This window comes from Mangifera indica, unplaced genomic scaffold (assembly GCF_011075055.1).
Source record: "Mangifera indica cultivar Alphonso unplaced genomic scaffold, CATAS_Mindica_2.1 Un_0100, whole genome shotgun sequence".
NCBI lineage: Eukaryota > Viridiplantae > Streptophyta > Magnoliopsida > Sapindales > Anacardiaceae > Mangifera > Mangifera indica.
In genome coordinates, this window is record NW_025401192.1 from 64,869 (window position 1) to 84,060 (window position 19,192).

At 27.7% G+C, this 19,192-nt stretch overlaps 2 protein-coding genes across 3 annotated transcripts; one reads left to right on the plus strand and one right to left on the minus strand.

The window, feature by feature from the left end:
* Positions 1 to 1,023: 1,023 nt before the first annotated feature.
* Positions 1,024 to 10,456, plus strand: LOC123207754 (cytokinin riboside 5'-monophosphate phosphoribohydrolase LOG7-like). 2 transcript variants are annotated; one of them, XM_044625214.1, is made up of 8 exons: positions 1,024 to 1,044; positions 7,776 to 7,877; positions 8,526 to 8,623; positions 9,133 to 9,163; positions 9,535 to 9,634; positions 9,718 to 9,788; positions 9,878 to 10,021; positions 10,117 to 10,456. In XM_044625214.1, exons 1-8 carry the CDS (start codon positions 1,024 to 1,026, stop codon positions 10,219 to 10,221), a joined length of 672 nt encoding a protein of 223 aa, XP_044481149.1. In that variant the 3' UTR covers positions 10,222 to 10,456. The 2 variants fall into 2 exon arrangements, with proteins under 2 accessions (XP_044481149.1, XP_044481148.1); XM_044625213.1 differs by lacking the exon at positions 1,024 to 1,044 and having other exon boundaries at positions 7,743 to 7,877.
* A 2,400-nt stretch (positions 10,457 to 12,856) lies between these two features.
* On the minus strand, positions 12,857 to 16,332 carry LOC123207751 (2-Cys peroxiredoxin BAS1, chloroplastic-like). Its single transcript, XM_044625204.1, has 7 exons — positions 16,000 to 16,332; positions 15,517 to 15,591; positions 15,280 to 15,361; positions 15,111 to 15,190; positions 14,050 to 14,175; positions 13,221 to 13,334; positions 12,857 to 13,133 (listed from the first exon to the last, which is right to left on the minus strand). The coding sequence occupies exons 1-7, from the start codon at positions 16,207 to 16,209 to the stop codon at positions 13,017 to 13,019; spliced, it is 804 nt and encodes a 267-aa protein (XP_044481139.1). The 5' UTR covers positions 16,210 to 16,332; the 3' UTR covers positions 12,857 to 13,016.
* Positions 16,333 to 19,192: the final 2,860 nt, after the last annotated feature.

Below are 19,192 nucleotides of genomic sequence, written 5' to 3' on the forward strand. Positions count from 1 at the left end.
TATCAGTTCTTTTTATGTTTTGTATGCGTCAAAATTAGATAGATCAAGGTAAGTTATCGTATCTTTAAACTATGTGAAAAATATAAAATTTATAAACGTGATAATTTGATATTTCTTCATAAATGTAATTATTACTTACACGTTAATATTGTTCTTTTTCATAAATTACAACAATACACCAACTTAAAAACAAAAAGTCAGTCTATGTTGGTCTTAAGACTTGAAATTGCTGATTATTCTTGCTTGAATTTGTGTTTTATATATTAGATTTAAAAAATGAGAGTGTAAGATAATAAAAATGAAAGTTTGGGTTGATAGATATTAGGGTTTTGTTGAAGGGGTAGGGATGAATACAAAATTCTATTTAATTTAGTTACTAGACTGTATTGGTTTAGTATTCAACCTCTTGATTAATTCGAATAAATCCCTAAAAAAAAATATTTTAATCAATAAACTTTTTTCCTTTTTTTTTTTTAATACATATGAGTATTGTTTATATAAATGTGAAGCGAAATTTTAAGTTAATTTGTATAGTTTTATATCATTTAAGTTAAGGAAAGAAACAAAATTACTGTTCAAAATTTTGTAAATTTATTAACATGGAAAAGATCTTATTTATTGTATTTGAACATGTATATTATCAAACTAAACATATTTTAATGTTAATTATGTATAATTATATCATTAATGACAAATTATATAAAAAAAAAAGTTAATATTATTTTTAAATAAATATTCAGTCTAATCACTGGTCAATGATCTAATTACTGATTGAACTAGAGTACCTCTATCACTTGGTTAATATCCGATCTAGGTTAAAAACAAACTAAATGTAGTTGACAAGTTGATTCATGACTGAAACACTTGGAATCATGAATGATAATATGCGTACCCATTTAATGCATATAAATTAGTACACACTTATATGTGTTTCATATGACTGAGTATTATTTTATCTTTAATTTAAAATTATATAATTTTATAATGATATATATTAAATATATACTTATTTATATACTTAAAATGAATATACATAATCTTACTGTACGCTAAGTAATTTGTAAACAAGTCTTTGATTGATTAGGTTTAGCGGCTTCAAGGCCTACAACATATGTCAAAGGGCTCGAAGTGAAAATGTTGGACCAACAAAAAACCCAATTCAAACATGGGCTGTAAGATGATAATTGTTCCGGGCCAATTCTGTAGAACTTATAAGATCTTGGCTCCCATTTTTTTTTTTTGTTTTTTAATTTAACCACACCCTATTTAAATAACATTATATTTACAAATAAATAATATTGGTTTAGTTATTCAATATGTTGTACTAACATTCAATAGAATAATTATGAGAGAAAAAATAAATAATTATATCACATAATTATATATGATTTTGTATTCTATTTAAATAATAATATAATTGTAATAATTAATTATATTTTTTCTTAACTACATTTGTTTCAAATTTTGTACTGGCACACAAAAATAAATAAATAAAAACTTTAGGATAATCATAATTCATAATAATTATTAAAAAAACTTAAGGTTTCTCTTTTGCGCAAGAGTTAATAATCATATATTATATCATTCAAAAACTAAAGAAAACGCAACCATCTTTTTTTTGAGTTTATTTTTTTGGGTTTTTTGTTTTTATTTTTATAGAAAATTTTTAAGAATTACGTTATTGTTATTAAAAATTACGTTAATTTTTCTTTCATAAAACTTACTAATTTTAAAGTTTGACAAAAGATTATCAAAATTAAGAGGAATAAAAATTATATTTTATCACTCAAATAGGCAAGTAAATTAATAACAACATCCATAAAAAGATAATTTAAGTTATAAAAAATAAGATTTTATGTATAAAAAAATATAAGTTTAAATATTCTCTAATAATATATTAATATCAAATTTTTAACTTATTTGATTTGGATTTAGTAATTGTGAAATTATTTATTGAATTTAAAATTTATTTTATTTAATATGATTGATTCAATCTTATAAAAATAATAATTTAATGTGGGTAAAATTTGTCGTTACTGACAAAAATTAATAAATAAAATTCCCTATTTTTCTTATCTCAAGAAGTTCTTCCAACGTTTTATTTTTAGATAAATAATGGAAAGAGCGTTTTCTAGGAAAGTCTCTTCCATTCTAATGAACCAAACACGCCTTTGAGTGATGATTTTAAATCGAATTTTATTATTTAATTCCATGTTTATCGGTTTGCATCCACTCTACTGGCAACAACTCAACAAGAATCCCAGTTGGATTTGAATTATTTATTTTAGATTATTACTGATAATTTATTAATTAAAATAAATATTTGTCTAATTAAGTAATCAATTTTTAGATTTCTCCGAGGAGAGAAAAATCAATAATGCACAATGGATAATGTTTCCTTTAATTATGACGTAAAATAATTGTAATAAAATTATATGTATTATTTAATATATTTAATTATATATACATAATATTATTCAACTTAATCAACTTGTAATTATTTATGGGATTGATTTAATTTTAATTTAATTTGTTTCATGGACAAATTGGAGTACAGCAAACCGAGCTAATTTCATAACAATTTATTTTTGGTAGAAATCCACCTACTATCACAAGATACATATTTCAATTTCAATTTGGCCTATTTTAATCAGTCGATTAAAAAAATGGAATTGGGATCCAGCTAGATTGAATTTTATTCCTTAATCCTTAATTAAGACGGTTTATCAATAACTTAAAATCTGCCCATTAATCTATATATCCACCAAACCCTACTTCATGTTTTAGAAATTCAATATAATAAATATTAATTCTTGCCAAAGGGCTGGCTTTATTCTTGAAATTAGAGGGTTTTATTCTTTTATTTCTGTCTATGTAATTGGCATATTTTCATTACCATTGGATAAAGTTTTGAAGGAAGAACACTATGCTTTGACATAGATATGTATCGTTTTATACCTATGTTATTTCGTATTGTGTATTATTTGATGAAGATAACGATGTTTTATAGTTGAATGTTTAACAAAGTTTATTTATCTATTTTTATTATTCTTAATATATAGAGTTTATTAATCGAATTTTTTGTGAAAAGAAAAAGGTATCAGATTGAAACTTAGGCCAAGAACTGCTGAAATCACGATGAGATGGATTTAGACTAATTAACAAAGAAGGATGTACCATAAATCACGATGAGTTTTGAGGGACCATTCAAAGAGCCATTGTTGTCTTGGCCTTTGAGCTTATCCGACAAGAGGGCTCACAACATGCCATCAACCTCGGCCTTTATTTACTTATTAAAATGCTTAGTATCAGATAGCCTTAAAAAAAAAAAAAATTAATTTGGTCGAAATTCACATTATTTAAAAAGTATTACAATCATATAATTTATTTTTGTTTTTATTATTTTACAAAATGAAAAAATATTGATAAAATTACTGTTTTCTTTTCTAAAATATTTCAACTGAATTGGCACAGGCATAACCGTCAACATTTGGAGATAATCTTTCAGTCACATTGCAGATCTCGAGAAAACGGCACGTAAATGTGAGCGAAACGACAGTGACATCGGGCGGTATTGGCAGTAATTTGACCGAAACCAAGACCAAACCGGAAACCGTGCTCACTTACACATCAGTTTGTGCCGTGTTCTTCTTCGGTTCCCACTTTCGCCGGCGGCTCGTCGCACGTGTATTCTGTCACTACGTCACACTCATTTATCAGCGCAGGTCCCGATGCCCTCGGCTTTTCCCCTGTTAAACTTTATTGCGAATTGACATCCACGGTCTGAAATCCTCCAGTCGGGACTGCGTGATGAAGATCTACGGTGGAGTGTTGTCGGCAAATTAAAATTATGCACATGTTGGCTGTAGGCATTTTCACTTGCTTTGTTGTGAAAAATGTCGTCAACATTAACTTCCTTCATCATAATAAATTCTAACAGATGAAGTTTTTATTGGGTGATGGTGTGTTCTCAAAAAAAAGTATGGGGGTGATACTTTTTGGAGGTGGGGTCAATTTGTCAGATTTTAGAGTTAGGTGGGTTTAAGGGAAAGGGTTTTGGGGGTTAGAAGGGCATAAACGGTAGTTTTCATCCTAACATATTATTATTAAGAGTTTTTAACGGAATGAGGGTTTACTTGCTATTTCCAACACTGGAGGGTCTTTAATAATTTGTAAAAACTATGGGGTCGACTGAAAATCCCTATATATATTTATGAAAAGAAAATTGGGTTTAATTTTAGACTTTAAGGGAGAATAAATTCCTCTCACATCAGTCAAATCAAATTGAAAATTTTGATATGGATAAACGGTAGTTTTCATCCTAACATATTATTATTAAGAGCTTTTAACGGAATGAGGGTTTACTTGCTATTTCCAATACTAGAGGGTGTTTAAGACAATTATAAAAACTATGGGGTTGACTAAAGATCCCTAATTACTATATGGTTATATATATACACAAATATGAAAAGAACATTTTGGTTTAATTTTAGATTTTAGTGGAAGAATAAATTGTCTCTCACATCAGTCAAATCAAATTGAAAATTTTGATATTATAAATAAAAAAATTTATTATTAAAAATTTTCCTTAATATATTAAATAATTATAAACACCTTGTCAATAAACTTAATTAATTTAAGCCTTTTTCAAAGCCTAGTAAATTTCTACTGTTCCTAATACAATGCTGTGACTTTTAAATATTTGGATGAATTAAAGTTACTACTTTAAATTAGATAAAATTACCAATTTTTAAGTTGTCAAATTAAAATTAAATTAGTTAAGGGGTATGACACTTCCAAATTTTAAAGTATAATGCAATTATTTGGAAATTATAATGAAAATTTAAATAATAATTTACTTGTACACTTATTATATCATTAGCCATAATTAACTTTGATTTCTTTTATGAGAAAAATCATTAAAAAAATATTGAAAAACGTTTCATAAAATCTATCTAAAATGGACTCTCTCTCATTCTTTTTACTCTCTTTTTTCCAAGGAATAAAAATTACTAACAACCGTTTTAGAGTTTATATTTACAATTTATTTAAGCTAGCTATATGATTTCATCGATATCACCTTAAAATCATATGATTTTTGTAACTTACCAGTCTTCAAAACCTACTTTATGATATAAATTATTAAAAACATTTAAATTCCAACTCAATATTTTACCCCCCAAAAAAATAAAAATAAAAATTGGGTCCGAAAATAGTTGTTGCATTAGTTATAATTAATAATCTATACTTTATCAAATAAACTTAGCATAGAGGATTTTAGTTTTAGAACCTAAAAACTGCATGTTCTATTGTAGAGAAGACAAATATATTCTATTTTTTATGATTTATAAATATATTTATTTGTTGATGTGCAAGTCTGCATGAACAAGAAAGACATTAAATTTGAGAGATTCGGACGCAAAAATAAATATAATAGAACAAGTAAAAAACCTGTAACTTTTATGTAGTTCAATAAGAATGATCAATAGTTAATATCTTTAGTGTTGTTATTATCTCATAAATGCAAGATTACAATATGATCAGAAAATAGAAATACTACTAAGTGTCTCTGAGGGGTCATTTGTTTAAAAATGGTAAAAGATTATTTTGATAATTTATTTTTTTATTAATAATATTTTATTTAGTTTATAAATCATAAAATATTATGATAATATTTTATTATTGATAATAATGTGATAAGTAATATAAAAATATAATAAAATTACCAATTTTATCATATGTATTAAAAAATTACTAAGATAATTTTTAATTTGTTATAATTTAATTTTACTTATTAATTTTTTAGGATAAAAATACTCTCATTTTTAATTAATATAACAAGTTATATGAATAATATTTTTAAATAATTATATTAAGAATATTTAAAGAAAATAATATCTTAGTATTTTTTATAACATAAACACAATAATTATTTATATCTATAAGTATTTTTTAAATATAATAATAATTTATATCCAATAATCTTTTAAATAATTTATCTTTTTAATAATATTTTATTTATTATTCATACCAACATTCCATGAAGGTAGCATATTATATCTCTCCTCCCTCTCTCATTCTTTATGTTTTCTTAGTAGTGAAAGTTGGGATAACATGATTTTAGGTTAATTTAGTGGTCAATGACAATGGCAGATGTTGTCCTGAGCTCCATAGATATTGCGGGGAGAGTCATTATATTTTAATTGTAATTATTGAATTTAACAATGATGATTCCCTTTTAATGGATATACTAATTTAATATCAAATGATTGTTATTATTGTGACAAATTTAGATTTTATTTTCTGTTTGGTGACTTATTAAAGAAAATATATGAGACTTATCCTATATATTACAAAATTAATATGATGCTTATTTATGCTTCGCTGCTAAGAATATCATTAATAAATTTTTGTCCCCTTGCTCTTGGAAGGTGGCTCTCAAATTATGACCATTTTTAAAAAAATCAATTATAGTGGGCAAGTTCTTTAAGGTGGCTAACATTATGTTCCCCTCTTGTGTTTTATTTACATGAATAGGAAGCTTAAGGGAAACTCTCCTATTTTATATAATATTTATTTGTTATGATTTATTAATCTGAATTAGATTTCTTTTTAAGTTATAATTTCAGTCTAACTTTTTTTTTTTATTTGAATGTAATAAACTTGATAAATTACCTTATAAGTGTTATTTAACTTTTTTTTTTATTTAAAGTAAATCTAATGGGATAAGAAAACAAACAAACAAATAAATAAATATGTATAACATATTATTATATAATTAGTTGTTATTTTATAACGCATTTAAAATTAATTAATCATATAATGACATATTATATGCATCTATTTATGTATTTAAAAGTGAATATAAATTAATTTTATTAAAAATGAAATAGAGTAATATTATATATATACAATTTGGATATATAGATGATATATTTTTATGTAATTTGATATTACTTTATTTTTTATTCGAAATCATCCAATCATGTGATAACATATCATTTACATATTTAAATTATGTACGAAAAATGTATATACATAGTTTTATAATTATGAATATTTAAATTTGAACATTACCAACTTTCTGTTAAGTTGATGTATTTTTATCATTTATCGTTAAAATCAACCATGACAACTGACAGTATTAAGGGAATGGCGTGAAAGCGATTAAACCAACTAATTAGCAATTAATCAAGAAATAAATTATTTCATTTAATTTATAAATAATAAAAAATTTTCATTGTCACCATTAAAATTTAACAAGCTGCAAATATATTTTACTAATTAATCTCCAAAATCATCGGAAAAACATTTCCACAAAAAAAATTGTAACAAAATCAGCCTATTTTCAACTAAAACCTTAAAATTTTAAAAAATGAAAATGCTAGCAAAGAGTGAGACTCATAAAATCTTGAAACTCCAATATCCACGTGGATTGGTTGTTGAACCAATAAAATTTCTAACATGTGAAGCAGAAGATCACAGCTCTAACTTTGTTAAGACTTGTAGGCTTGTAGTGGTATTTATTTATTTATTTATTTTACGAAGAAAACTTCTTCTCAATAAAAAATATTTTCCTTCTCTATAAATACTATTAACTTGTCGAACGCGTTCTTGAGGTTGAAAGTAGTAGTTCGTATAATAAATTATTATTATTAGAAAAAAAAAAAACTACTCACTTTGTTCTCATTCTCAACACTCCTCCCTTGATCCCTGAGATCATTTTTTCCCAGAGCCAAAAGATGCAAAAACAAACACAAAAGAGAGATATGGAGGTGACAAAGTCTAGATTCCGAAGAATCTGTGTTTTCTGTGGTAGCAGTTCTGGAAATAAAACTAGCTACCAAGAAGCCGCTGTTGCGTTGGGCAAAGAACTGGTAATAACTCAACAACTCTTCATTTCTTTCCATTACTTTCGTAAAATCTTTTTTCACAATTTGAAGTTTTTATTTTGACGAGTCTTTGCAGTTTTGTTTCATTGGTGCAATACATTAATTTATGTCTTATAATTGAGCAAGAATTTTCTGTTTATGAAGAAATGATTTTAATATCGGCATTGATTATTGTTTTTGTTTTAAGTTTGTTTTTATTAAAATGAAAGAATTAAAGGTTATGAACGTGGGGTTATATGATTGTTAATGGAGAAAATGTTAGCTTAAGAAGAGAAGGTTTAGGGTTTACGTTTAGCATGAATGAATGAGAGAAGATGAATTGATAGCTGTAACCTGGCTGTCAGTTGAGCAGCCTTTTTGCATGATCTTTAGTTTGTGATTTTATAATTTTTAAAAACAAAAAATTATGAAAACCATTTCTCTCCTCTCTCTCTTTCTTGCTTTTCCCTAGAGATGAAACAAACGTGCTATCTAGATATCATGACTCTTTTGAGCGTGTTCTTTGCATCGTTATTCTTATTTATGGGTTCAATGAAAAATGATTTCGTTTTTATTTATATATAATATAAGATAAATGAGTCATTATGTATGGGATTTGTGAAACGTGTGTTGATGGTTTGGTTTTCAATGAAGGTTGATAGAAAAATTGATTTGGTTTATGGAGGAGGGAGTGTGGGCTTGATGGGTCTTGTTTCTCAAGCTGTTCATGATGGTGGGCGCCATGTTCTAGGGTTTGTTCCTCTACATTATTACTCTTAACATTTTCTACTTTTTTTTTTTTAATTTCATTTTTAGCCTTGAACCATGCAAGTTTTTCTACTTTTTATGAAGTGGGTTCTTAGAAAATATGCTTCTTTATATTTTAAAAAAAAAATCGTTCATGTGAAAAAGTTTCTGCTGAAACATGGTTTTTATGGTTAAAAAACCTTTAGTCTTATTAAGATTGTAAAGTTTTTAATCCTTGAAATTATGAGTCCTCATTGGTATCTTCCTCTTATGAACATAAGACATTGAAAAAGCTAAGTTGGATATAAAGTTAGTGAACTTTTTAGGAGCGCATCTTTTTCCCCTTTTATTCTCAAAAAGCAACACAAAATCCTGCTTTATAAAGCGACTTTTTGCACCTTGGGGCCTAAATCATTGAGTTTTGCATTGTTATGTCCCAGTCAATTCGAAACCCTTAAAAGGTTTTGAGCAAATAATGGTGCTAATTATTCAGCTTCTTCATGTTGTTTTGCAGAATTATTCCCAGATCTCTGATGCCTAGCCAGGTAAATATATTGAGAATCTCTAAAGCTACTAATCTCTTCTAATTTAGATGTTTGTGTGTGTAATTTTCTGTATAAAGAAATGAATTGTGCTTGACTTGACTGTACGAAAGGAATGAAAATTAAATCAATATGTTAATGGTAAATTACTTCTCTAATTCCATTTTTTTTATCCATTTAGATTCTCAACATAGTAACTCGACCATGTCAGTAATTAGTTATTTGTGAGCATGTGTTTGTTTATCTAATCAATGTTCTGAAAAAAAGTGTGAAATGTTTTAGAAAAATTAGCCGGAAAGCATTGTTTTTTGTCAAATTAATTATAAATTTACTTAAATATTGATGAAAACTTGAATGGTTTTCCATTATCATAGATAACTGGGGAGACTATTGGAGAAGTTAGAGCCGTCTCTGACATGCACCAGAGAAAAGCCGAGATGGCCCGACAAGCCGATGCATTCATAGCCCTGCCTGGTCTGAGCACCGTCCCTTCCATCCTTTTGTCACATTTTGAATCGTATTAATATAATAATTGGAAATCAAATTTTAATTAACAGGAGGCTATGGCACCCTCGAAGAACTGCTCGAAGTCATAACATGGGCTCAGCTTGGAATCCACGATAAACCTGTAAGCAACATCGCCATAATTGTTTCTTTATATTTTCCATTTCATAACCTAAAAAGCTGTTTGTTTCTTCTTCTTTATCCTTGTTGCAGGTTGGTCTTTTGAATGTTGATGGCTTCTACAATTCCTTATTGTCTTTCGTGGATAAAGCAGTCGATGAGGGCTTCATCTCCCCAACCGCCCGTCGCATCCTCGTCTCCGCCCCGACTGCAAAACAATTATTTAGACAACTCGAGGTAAAGATTATATGCATAACAAAAACTATAATTTTATAAATTTTACGTCAAACTTTGGTATAATTTGGACATTTTTATTCAATCTTGTTTATCAGGAGTATGTTCCTGAGTATGATGAAATAACATCAAAGTTGGTGTGGGAGGAGGAAAGGCTTGCTTATGTTCCTGAATCCGGTGTTGCCAGGTCATACGTTATATGATTAGCACAGAAATGACATCCCTTTTGCTTTTTGCGTACTTGGTATATACGTATATACGGTCCTTATACCGTCGATGGCGAGCACAGTAACTTCTACTTCTTTTTGGAATTGAGGCAGCAAACTGTGTCTCTAATTCTATAGGAAAAAAGGACGTGGGTCCACCTCTTTTTGTGAGCTATTGAAAAAAATGAATCATCATTAGTACTAATCTTAATATATAATATTATTTACTTAATTATTATTTATTTTAGCTAAACAGGAAGCATGATCACCATTTACCAGGCAAATTATTTAATAATGCTGTTTTATGATAACTTTCAATGCCTCTTAATTGCCCATTTAATTATTGGATGCAGATCAAATTAGTTTGAGTTTAAAAATTAGTTTGGTTTGATTTGATTCAATTTAAATTTGTTTATTTTGAATATAAACTAAATTTAAATTAAGCATTTTGATTCATTTTAAAATTAAATTAAATTCGAGTTATATAGAGTTTGGTTCAATTTAACTCGTGAGTTAGATAAATGATATGATTTGATTTGAATTTAATTTGTTGCTAAATTCAAATTATGTGAAATAATTATTAAACGAGTGAATGAGTCATGAATTTGAGTTACATATTTAAGTTAAATTCAAAGTGAATTATTTTTATTTGAATTAAACTTGAATTATTTTTAATGTTAGTTTAATGAATTCGAATTGAATTTGAGTTGAGTTTTTTTTTTTTGAACTAATTTTGAATCAATGGGTGTTTAGGTTTGGTTTGGACTATATCCACCCTTAGATTATAGTACTGGGAGAATTTATAGGAGAGTTGTAACATTGATTGGTAGATTTAATTATAGCGTGGTGTGGGTTATTGTAGATAAACACATAGAGTGAAGGGAAGATTAAGATACATGTAGAGTTACAATACTGAATTAATAGATTTATTGATAGCATTTAATTGGAAGACATGATATGAACCATTCATTGATAAATTTCCTTATGAGACGGTAAATTTGTAGGGAAGGGTGACATTGGGTCATCATGAAAGGATTATAAAATATTCTATAATTTAGTCATTTTCAATATTCTAACAAAAATTATTTTTATATTTTTGTAGTTGAAGTACTAAATATTATAATAATTTATTACTAGTAGCTAATCATATTGTAACTTTGTAAATTTTCATAGGGGTGAAAAAGATCCGAATTGATATGATTTAAGAATTTTTTTAAATAAAATAAAACAATTTCAGATTTCAAATTAAATTAAATTAAACTAAAAAACTATTATATTTTGGGTTTAAATTATGTTTTAAGTTATCTAAAATATGAAATAAATATGTAAAATAAATATATAAAAAATATAAAGAAAAATAAGTTAAATAAATCTTTAATTTATTATATTTTATTATGTTTTATGGGATATAATTGTTATTTTTGAAACTATTACAAAACATATTAAAATTTACAAAAATTTAAAAACACCTTTTAATTTTTTTTGAATTTCCAAAAACCTTTGAAAAAAGTCATTTTAAATTCGTAAAAATTTATACAGTTATAAGTCATTGGCATCTTTATCTATACTTGTATTTACAATTTTTTTTCTTTATTTTCAATTGAAATTAACGTAAATTAAGGATTAAAAAATTATTTAATAAAAATTTGAGGATAAAGTGTCATTTAGTTTGAGATTTTTTAAACCTTTTTAATAATTTATTAAAAATATTTAGTAAGTTTAACATATAAACGAGAAAATGGTTTTTATTTTCAAACTGAAAAGATGAAAATATATCATTTTATTAAACTTTGGTGGGAAAGTCATCTAGCATATATATATAATTTTAAAAATATAATTTACAATTTGGTTTGGTTTGAAAATTATCCTAATCATAACCTAAATTCTAAAACGGTTTTTCAAAATTTATCAACTTAAATCAAACCGTTTTATAAATTGAATCAAATCAAATTATAATATTTGAATAGTTCAATCTGGTTTTATAGGTTAAATCAAATCATATACATCTCTAATTTGCCCTTTATTTCAATCCAATGTTTAGAAATAAATAACTAAATTGCAAACTTAATTAGAGCCTTTTTTATACCTCCTATTTTCTTAATTACTCTTTCTGTTTTTACCTTGATTTTTCAATTTTAAATTTGAATTTTACTTTTCCTTTTTCGAATTCACTAGGGTGATCACTTTCTCCATGGAAAAGGTAATATATTTTCATCTATAAGAAATATTGAAATAATAAATATTTGATAATTTACAAGATTTAGAGTTAAGGTTTATGAAAGGATTATAATTTAAAAATCAAAACAGAAATTTTAAATATAATGTAAGTGTATTTAAAAATTATAAAGTTATTTCTAATAGTTCTCATTAAGGTTAAAATCATCAAAATAAAATAATATCTCAAGCTGAAGGATATTAATCAATTTAAAGTTGACACTGAAGGTTAATAAAACTAATAAAATATTAGAATTTTTAAATAAAAAATTTAAATTCAAGTCTCTGCCATGTTTATGAAACTGTGAAAATTTTATTTTACGGCTTATAAGAATTTCTATAATCAGTGAGTGTTATTTCTAGATCAGAACAGCATAACTCATCCATTCAAATACAGAGACTCTGTATGCATTCAACATGATAAACAAGGAATGAGTTTCATTCAAATCCAATGAATTTATTTTCATAGAGTGCCTCCAAAAACTCACAATCAGTAAATGATATTACATTATAACAAAACTCAGCTACAACTCCCTAATCAACATAGATATGCATCTGGTATATCGGTGATAACCCATCTATATTGCGGCAAAGTATTCCTTGCTGAGTTTTGGGTCTGGCTTCATTGACTTCTCACCAGGCTTCCATCCAGCAGGGCACACTTCGTCAGGATTTTCTTGCACATACTGCAAGGCCTGTAGAATGCAGCGAAGCATTAGCACAGGTAAACAATAAATATCTAAATATAGTTTGAAGGTTTAGAATATATATGGGAATGTCACCTGGAGCGTTCTCATTGTCTCATCTACACTTCGGCCAATGGCAAGATTGTTGATGGTAGAGTGCTGGATTATTCCTTCCTTGTCAATAATGAAAAGTCCTCTCAATGCAATCCCCTGTGTTGAAACCAAAATTATAAAGACTGTTTATACTACCAACAAGGGTATACATAATGAGGGAAACTGCTAAAAAGAGATAACATTAAATTTCAGATTTTGTATAAAGAATTTCAAACACAGACAATCAGAAACTAAAAAGTCTTTAATGGTGATGAGAAATTACTTCATAACTGAAAAACCTAGGCTAGTTCTAGTAAACACCAAAAATCAAAATGAACATCTCTTCCTAAAACAACAGATAATTGTACAACTGATTTGTACTCTAATACTTGACTACATATTTTTGAGAAGTGAACCCTCCTAAACACTAGACGAAGTATGAAGATTTTGCTCAGATTATGGAGCATTAATAACATCAACCTTGCAGTGCAAGATCATTGCATCCAATCACTTCTAAATGGAAATATGGTTTTTAATAATTAAATTTAACTAGGAACACTTTGATCAATGTCTGAGAAGAATCTAGGATAAGATTCTTCAGACTACATATGTCATTAAATATGCTGACTCTACTCTCTATCAGAAGAAGGTTTATAAACAAACACTGAAAATTTGAAAAAGGTCCTACGCAAAAGATGATGCATGAAATAGGGCAGTACTAATGATTAATAACCAAAGAGTTTCCATTCAATCAAAATGATCCACAGGACATCAAGGACATAGGCAAATCCATCTTTAGTCTTTTTTTGCACAAATTTAGGTCATCTCATACCTGATCAGGGATCAGAACTCCAAAAGACTTTGAAATTGACTTGGTCACATCAGAAATTAATGGATATTTCAAATCACCGAGACCACCAGACTTCCTGTCAGTTTGAACCCATGCCAAATGCGAGAACTGTAAAGTAACAGGAGACGATCAAGTTATATATGTGTATCATACTTCAGATCCAATGGTTATCATGCAAGAGATAAACACTTCAAGTAAAAATTTCAAATTCAATTCATAATTCAGAAAATATAACTCTTAAAATATGAAAGTCATTTATAGTCTCAACCATTAAATAAATGAAGCTAGTTACTTGGTTCACAAATTCCTAGCTCGGGCAGAAAGGTAATAAATTATATTTACACAAAAAAAAAAAGATTTTTGGTGATGTAAAGTAAACCAGACTTCTTCAAACATGCAGATATATTTTTTTCTCTCTTTTCCTATTTCTAAAATTCTCTCCAGAAACTTTGTGCTTTACTCCATATTACTTGGTAAAAGATCTACTATACACACAAAAAACAAGTATGTCTGCTTTTTGAGGAAAACTTGCATCATCGATTTCTTACTATATTTTGCATGCAGTTGTTTTTTTTTTTTTACCATTAGATACAAAAATATCAGACAAAAACAGTCAGATACACAATGACTGTTTTCATATTATATGCATATCTATACATCTGCAAGCAATAACTACACCACTTCAACTGACCAGAACAAAATACAAGCAATCAAAATGAAGCATATCAGATAAAGGAAAGCCTTAAAGCCGATAACTCAATTTTGTGTATAATCAACAAAGCAATAATATTATCAAGCTAAGGCAATGATTCATGGCCAGACATCACCAGCAACTGTCATTTTATTAAGATAGACAAACAAATGAAAAAAGTCACAAACGAGGGGAGAGATATAAATAGGAATGTGAAGAATACTCCCAAAGGCAACTCTTAATAAATTGTACTGCTAGAGCAAACTATATGCACACTGCAAACCTTTTAATACTAGTAAAATATGATTGTAAGAAGGTAGCACCGGAGTAACATAAATAGTTTATAACTTACCACACTGTCAGTTGAGACTCCCAATATCTCTGTGTTTAGCTTCTCAAACTCTGCATAACGGTCACTGAAGGCAGTAATCTCTGCAAGGAATAAATAGATAAAGATAAGAAATTTTGCACTTCCACTGTCATTGAAACTTCAGCTTTAATCAGTTCAAACTTAAACTAACCTGTGGGACAAACAAATGTGAAGTCCAATGGGTAAAAAAATAGAATGACATATTTCTTCCCAATGTACTCTGAAAGTTTGACCTGAAATGACAGTGCATCAGTAAGGAAAGAACATCCGCATACAGTAAATGATATGTATTCACCGCATAAATCTAATTCAATACAGGATATAACTTTTCACGTAGAAGCCCAGCACAACCAAGAATACAAGTTAGATGGTAGAATATTCTTCTAACCTTGATGAACTCCTGATCGAAAACAGCCTCTGCTTCAAAATCGGGTGCCTTATTTCCAACCAATGGCGCATCACCCTGCAAAAAGAGACAAGAAGCAACAAAATCAGAAGGTAAATCAATGTCATATAGGTAACTTTAAAATCTTATATCCTGCATTAGACATCTTCTCCCTCGGCAATCTTGCACATTATATCAAACATTTATTTCACATACATTACCCGTATCAGCAATTAAACTGCAAAAATGTTCCAAGTTCAACCACTATAAATCATCCAACAGGGCATTAAATGATTAAAAACTGCAAAAATGTCTAATTCAAATGGGCTTCAACCAACCTAAACTACACAAACAAAAATTTAAAATTTATAGATTCCACAACTCCGAAAATTGATAATTCGCACACTCTATCCAATTCATTCAACTAACCAAACATTCCAAAAAAACAAAAGCAAATTCGCATTAACAAAACAAGAAAAGGCTTACGATTGCTTTCACGACAAAAGACTTTCTGGAATACGACCCACGTGAGAAAGAGAGGGAGCGTGGGACCCAGGAGGAGCGGAGAGGGTTACGAAGGCCAGAGAAGGAGTGAGGGATGGTTAGGTTTCGAGAAGAAGAAGAGGGGAAGAGAGGTCGGGTGGGGCTGGAGGACATGAAAGAGGCGGTGGCGGTGGTGGCAGCAGAGCAAGCCATTGAAGCAGAGAGTGAGTAGAAACAAAGACAGGAGAGGAGACTATCTTAGGTGGAGGAATGTTCGGTGTGCAGAAGGATAATAAGTAGAAGGCTTTGCCTTTGGCGGGTGGGGTTTTTTTTGACCTTTTTTGGTGAGCAAGGTGGGTGGGTGTTGGATGAACAGGGGATGATTAGTCAAATTTCTCAACAACAAAATTATAATTATGAATATTTATTTTAAATATGTAAATATTTATATATTTGATATATATAATTTAATAATTTAATAATTTTAAATAATAAATAAAATAATATTCAATTATATGATAATATATCGTATATGTATTTATTTCATATAATAAAAAATAAGTATGTATAATATTACTTTTTACTATATTAGAGAGGTTTATAAGAGCTTAGTCACTATTTCAGAATTATACAAATATAACTAATAGAATGAAATTAGATGAATACACCACAATATATAAAATAGGTTTTGACTGAAATTGATTGTATTAAAACTTCACACCCAACAAACTCAAAGAATTTCTAGTTAAAATATAATTATTCGCTAATCACATTTTGTTGAAAGTGGACTTAAAAGTTAGTATAAAATATTTAATTCCTTATTTTAGAGTTTTTTTTTATTGTGATATTTATGACAAAGGGTTTGTGTATATCCATTTTAGGTTGGGGTTTAAGATTTCTTTTTTGAACAATACTATACATATATATTTTAACTACTTAAATAGGTATACACTTATATGTGTTATCATATGATTAGATATTGTTTTGTTCTTAATTTAAAATTATTTAATCTTATAAAGACATGTATCATGTATGTACTCCAAGTATAAATGTATAGTTTTATCGTTTTTCTTAATATGAATAATGTGTTTTTTAAGTTAAAATTGGCTCATCATTGATGAAAAAGTGATCAAGGTTGTAATACCTATAAGTGTATTTCAAAGACAATTTGGTCATTTCATATTTAATTATCAGTTATGAATCAATTGAAGATAAAATATCTGAATTATTATAGTTGAATTGAGTTTTAATGGTGTGTTTGTGTTTGAAAGATTACTGAGGATGAGAGGTTAGGTTTGTGGGAATAGAAATATTGCCTAGATTGTATAAAACGATTGTTCTATAGGTTTGAAAATCTTTTCTATATCTAGTCTCTTAAAACAGTCATTGAAACAACCATCTTAGTTTAAAAGAATGGAGTGCCCATTTCGATGGTTACAAGTCGAGTAATATATAAAGGAACCCTTACCCAAACTTTTTATTCATTTCTCATAATTGCCATACGATTTAGAAAGCTTTAGATCCCAAAATTTTCACTCCAATCCCTTAAGACTTGCAATCCAAAGGGCATCTCAATAGCAAAGCTCATTTCTTCATGGATTAAAGGTAAGTAGAAACCTTCTTACTTTATTAAGTTAAGGACTTATGAGTTTTCTTGTGGTTGTTGTAGATTGCTGATAGATATAATTCTTTTTTTTATTGTATTTTGAATGATATGATATGATGAGTGAATATGCCATGAAAGATGTTACGAATATAAAGGTTATATTTATCACTAGGCTTAGATGGATGTTTAAGGAGAAAATTTTGATGGAGCAATAGATCTAACGATAATCACGATAGAACGCCCATTCCAAAGCATGAATGACCATTCCAAGATTTATGATAATGGCAAGAAAAAACGTTTCTAAGGATAAGAATGATCGTTTTAAATGTTATCCTATAAAAAATGGATTAATAGGTGAAATGATTGTTGACTATAGCACTTGTTTCATGTCGTCATTTTGTATAAGGAACACTCATTCCCTATGTTGGGAAACACCTATAAACTCAAAACGTCATACACAAATCAAAATATTGAACATAATATGCATAACAATCATAGAGTGTTTATAGAAACAATTTGTTACATTTGGAGGCTATTTCACTTTGAACTTGGATCCATTTAGTTTATCGTTATCCAATCTAAGTGACAAAACTAAAGTAGTCAACATGGATCAAGAGGCACAAAGACTCACCGAAAGGTTTAAAGGGTTTGTTTGAACTCCTTAGAACATGAGTGCTATATATAGTGTATGTGGTTGCAAAAAGTTCTTTAAAGGTCGCATAACCGTGTCTTTATATACACAATATTGAATGACTATTTCAATGACAATCCAATTCGAACAAATGTATATCAACTCATTGGAATTATCATTTCAAGGTATAAAGCAATCGTTCCAACAACCTTATAGATGTCCATAATAATAAACAGTAAATGCACATGGATAAGGAATGACTATTCCAACGACTTAAACATCCGCTCTAGTAACCTAACACTTATCTAATTTTTTAAATTATCCATATCTATTTTGGATAAGACATATAGTTAGTTTGGTAGATATGCATACAATATGTGTCCGTATATTACATTAGATTGTTAACAAACAACTTTGACACATGAGATCTAATATTTAACACAATAATAACTTTACTGTATTATTTGTGCCCATGATCAAGATAATAAGTTACATATAGTTCTCACGGTCAAGAGACATATTGATTATTTCATTACGATTCTACTATTCTAAGGAAATTTATCAATCACATACTATACATGCAACACCATAATGAAGAATTGCCATTTTTATTAATTATAAACATGATACATGGACATAATACAAATGCATTCACCAAAATGATTTGACTTTAGAGTACCAATTATAACAATCTCTCACTTGCATTGTAATTAATTAGTCATCCCTCTAATCTCAAATGACGTTATAGGTCTATAATACTTTTATTATAATATATATTTTATAAGTGATTCGATAATATTATTATATATGTTAACATATTTCTAGTGTTAGATGTTTTTAATGAAACTATATATACATATATTTTTGAAATATTATATTATTTAATAATTTTAAATTAAAAATAAAATAATGTTATATTTATATTTATTTTTTATAATTAAAATATATACATATAATAA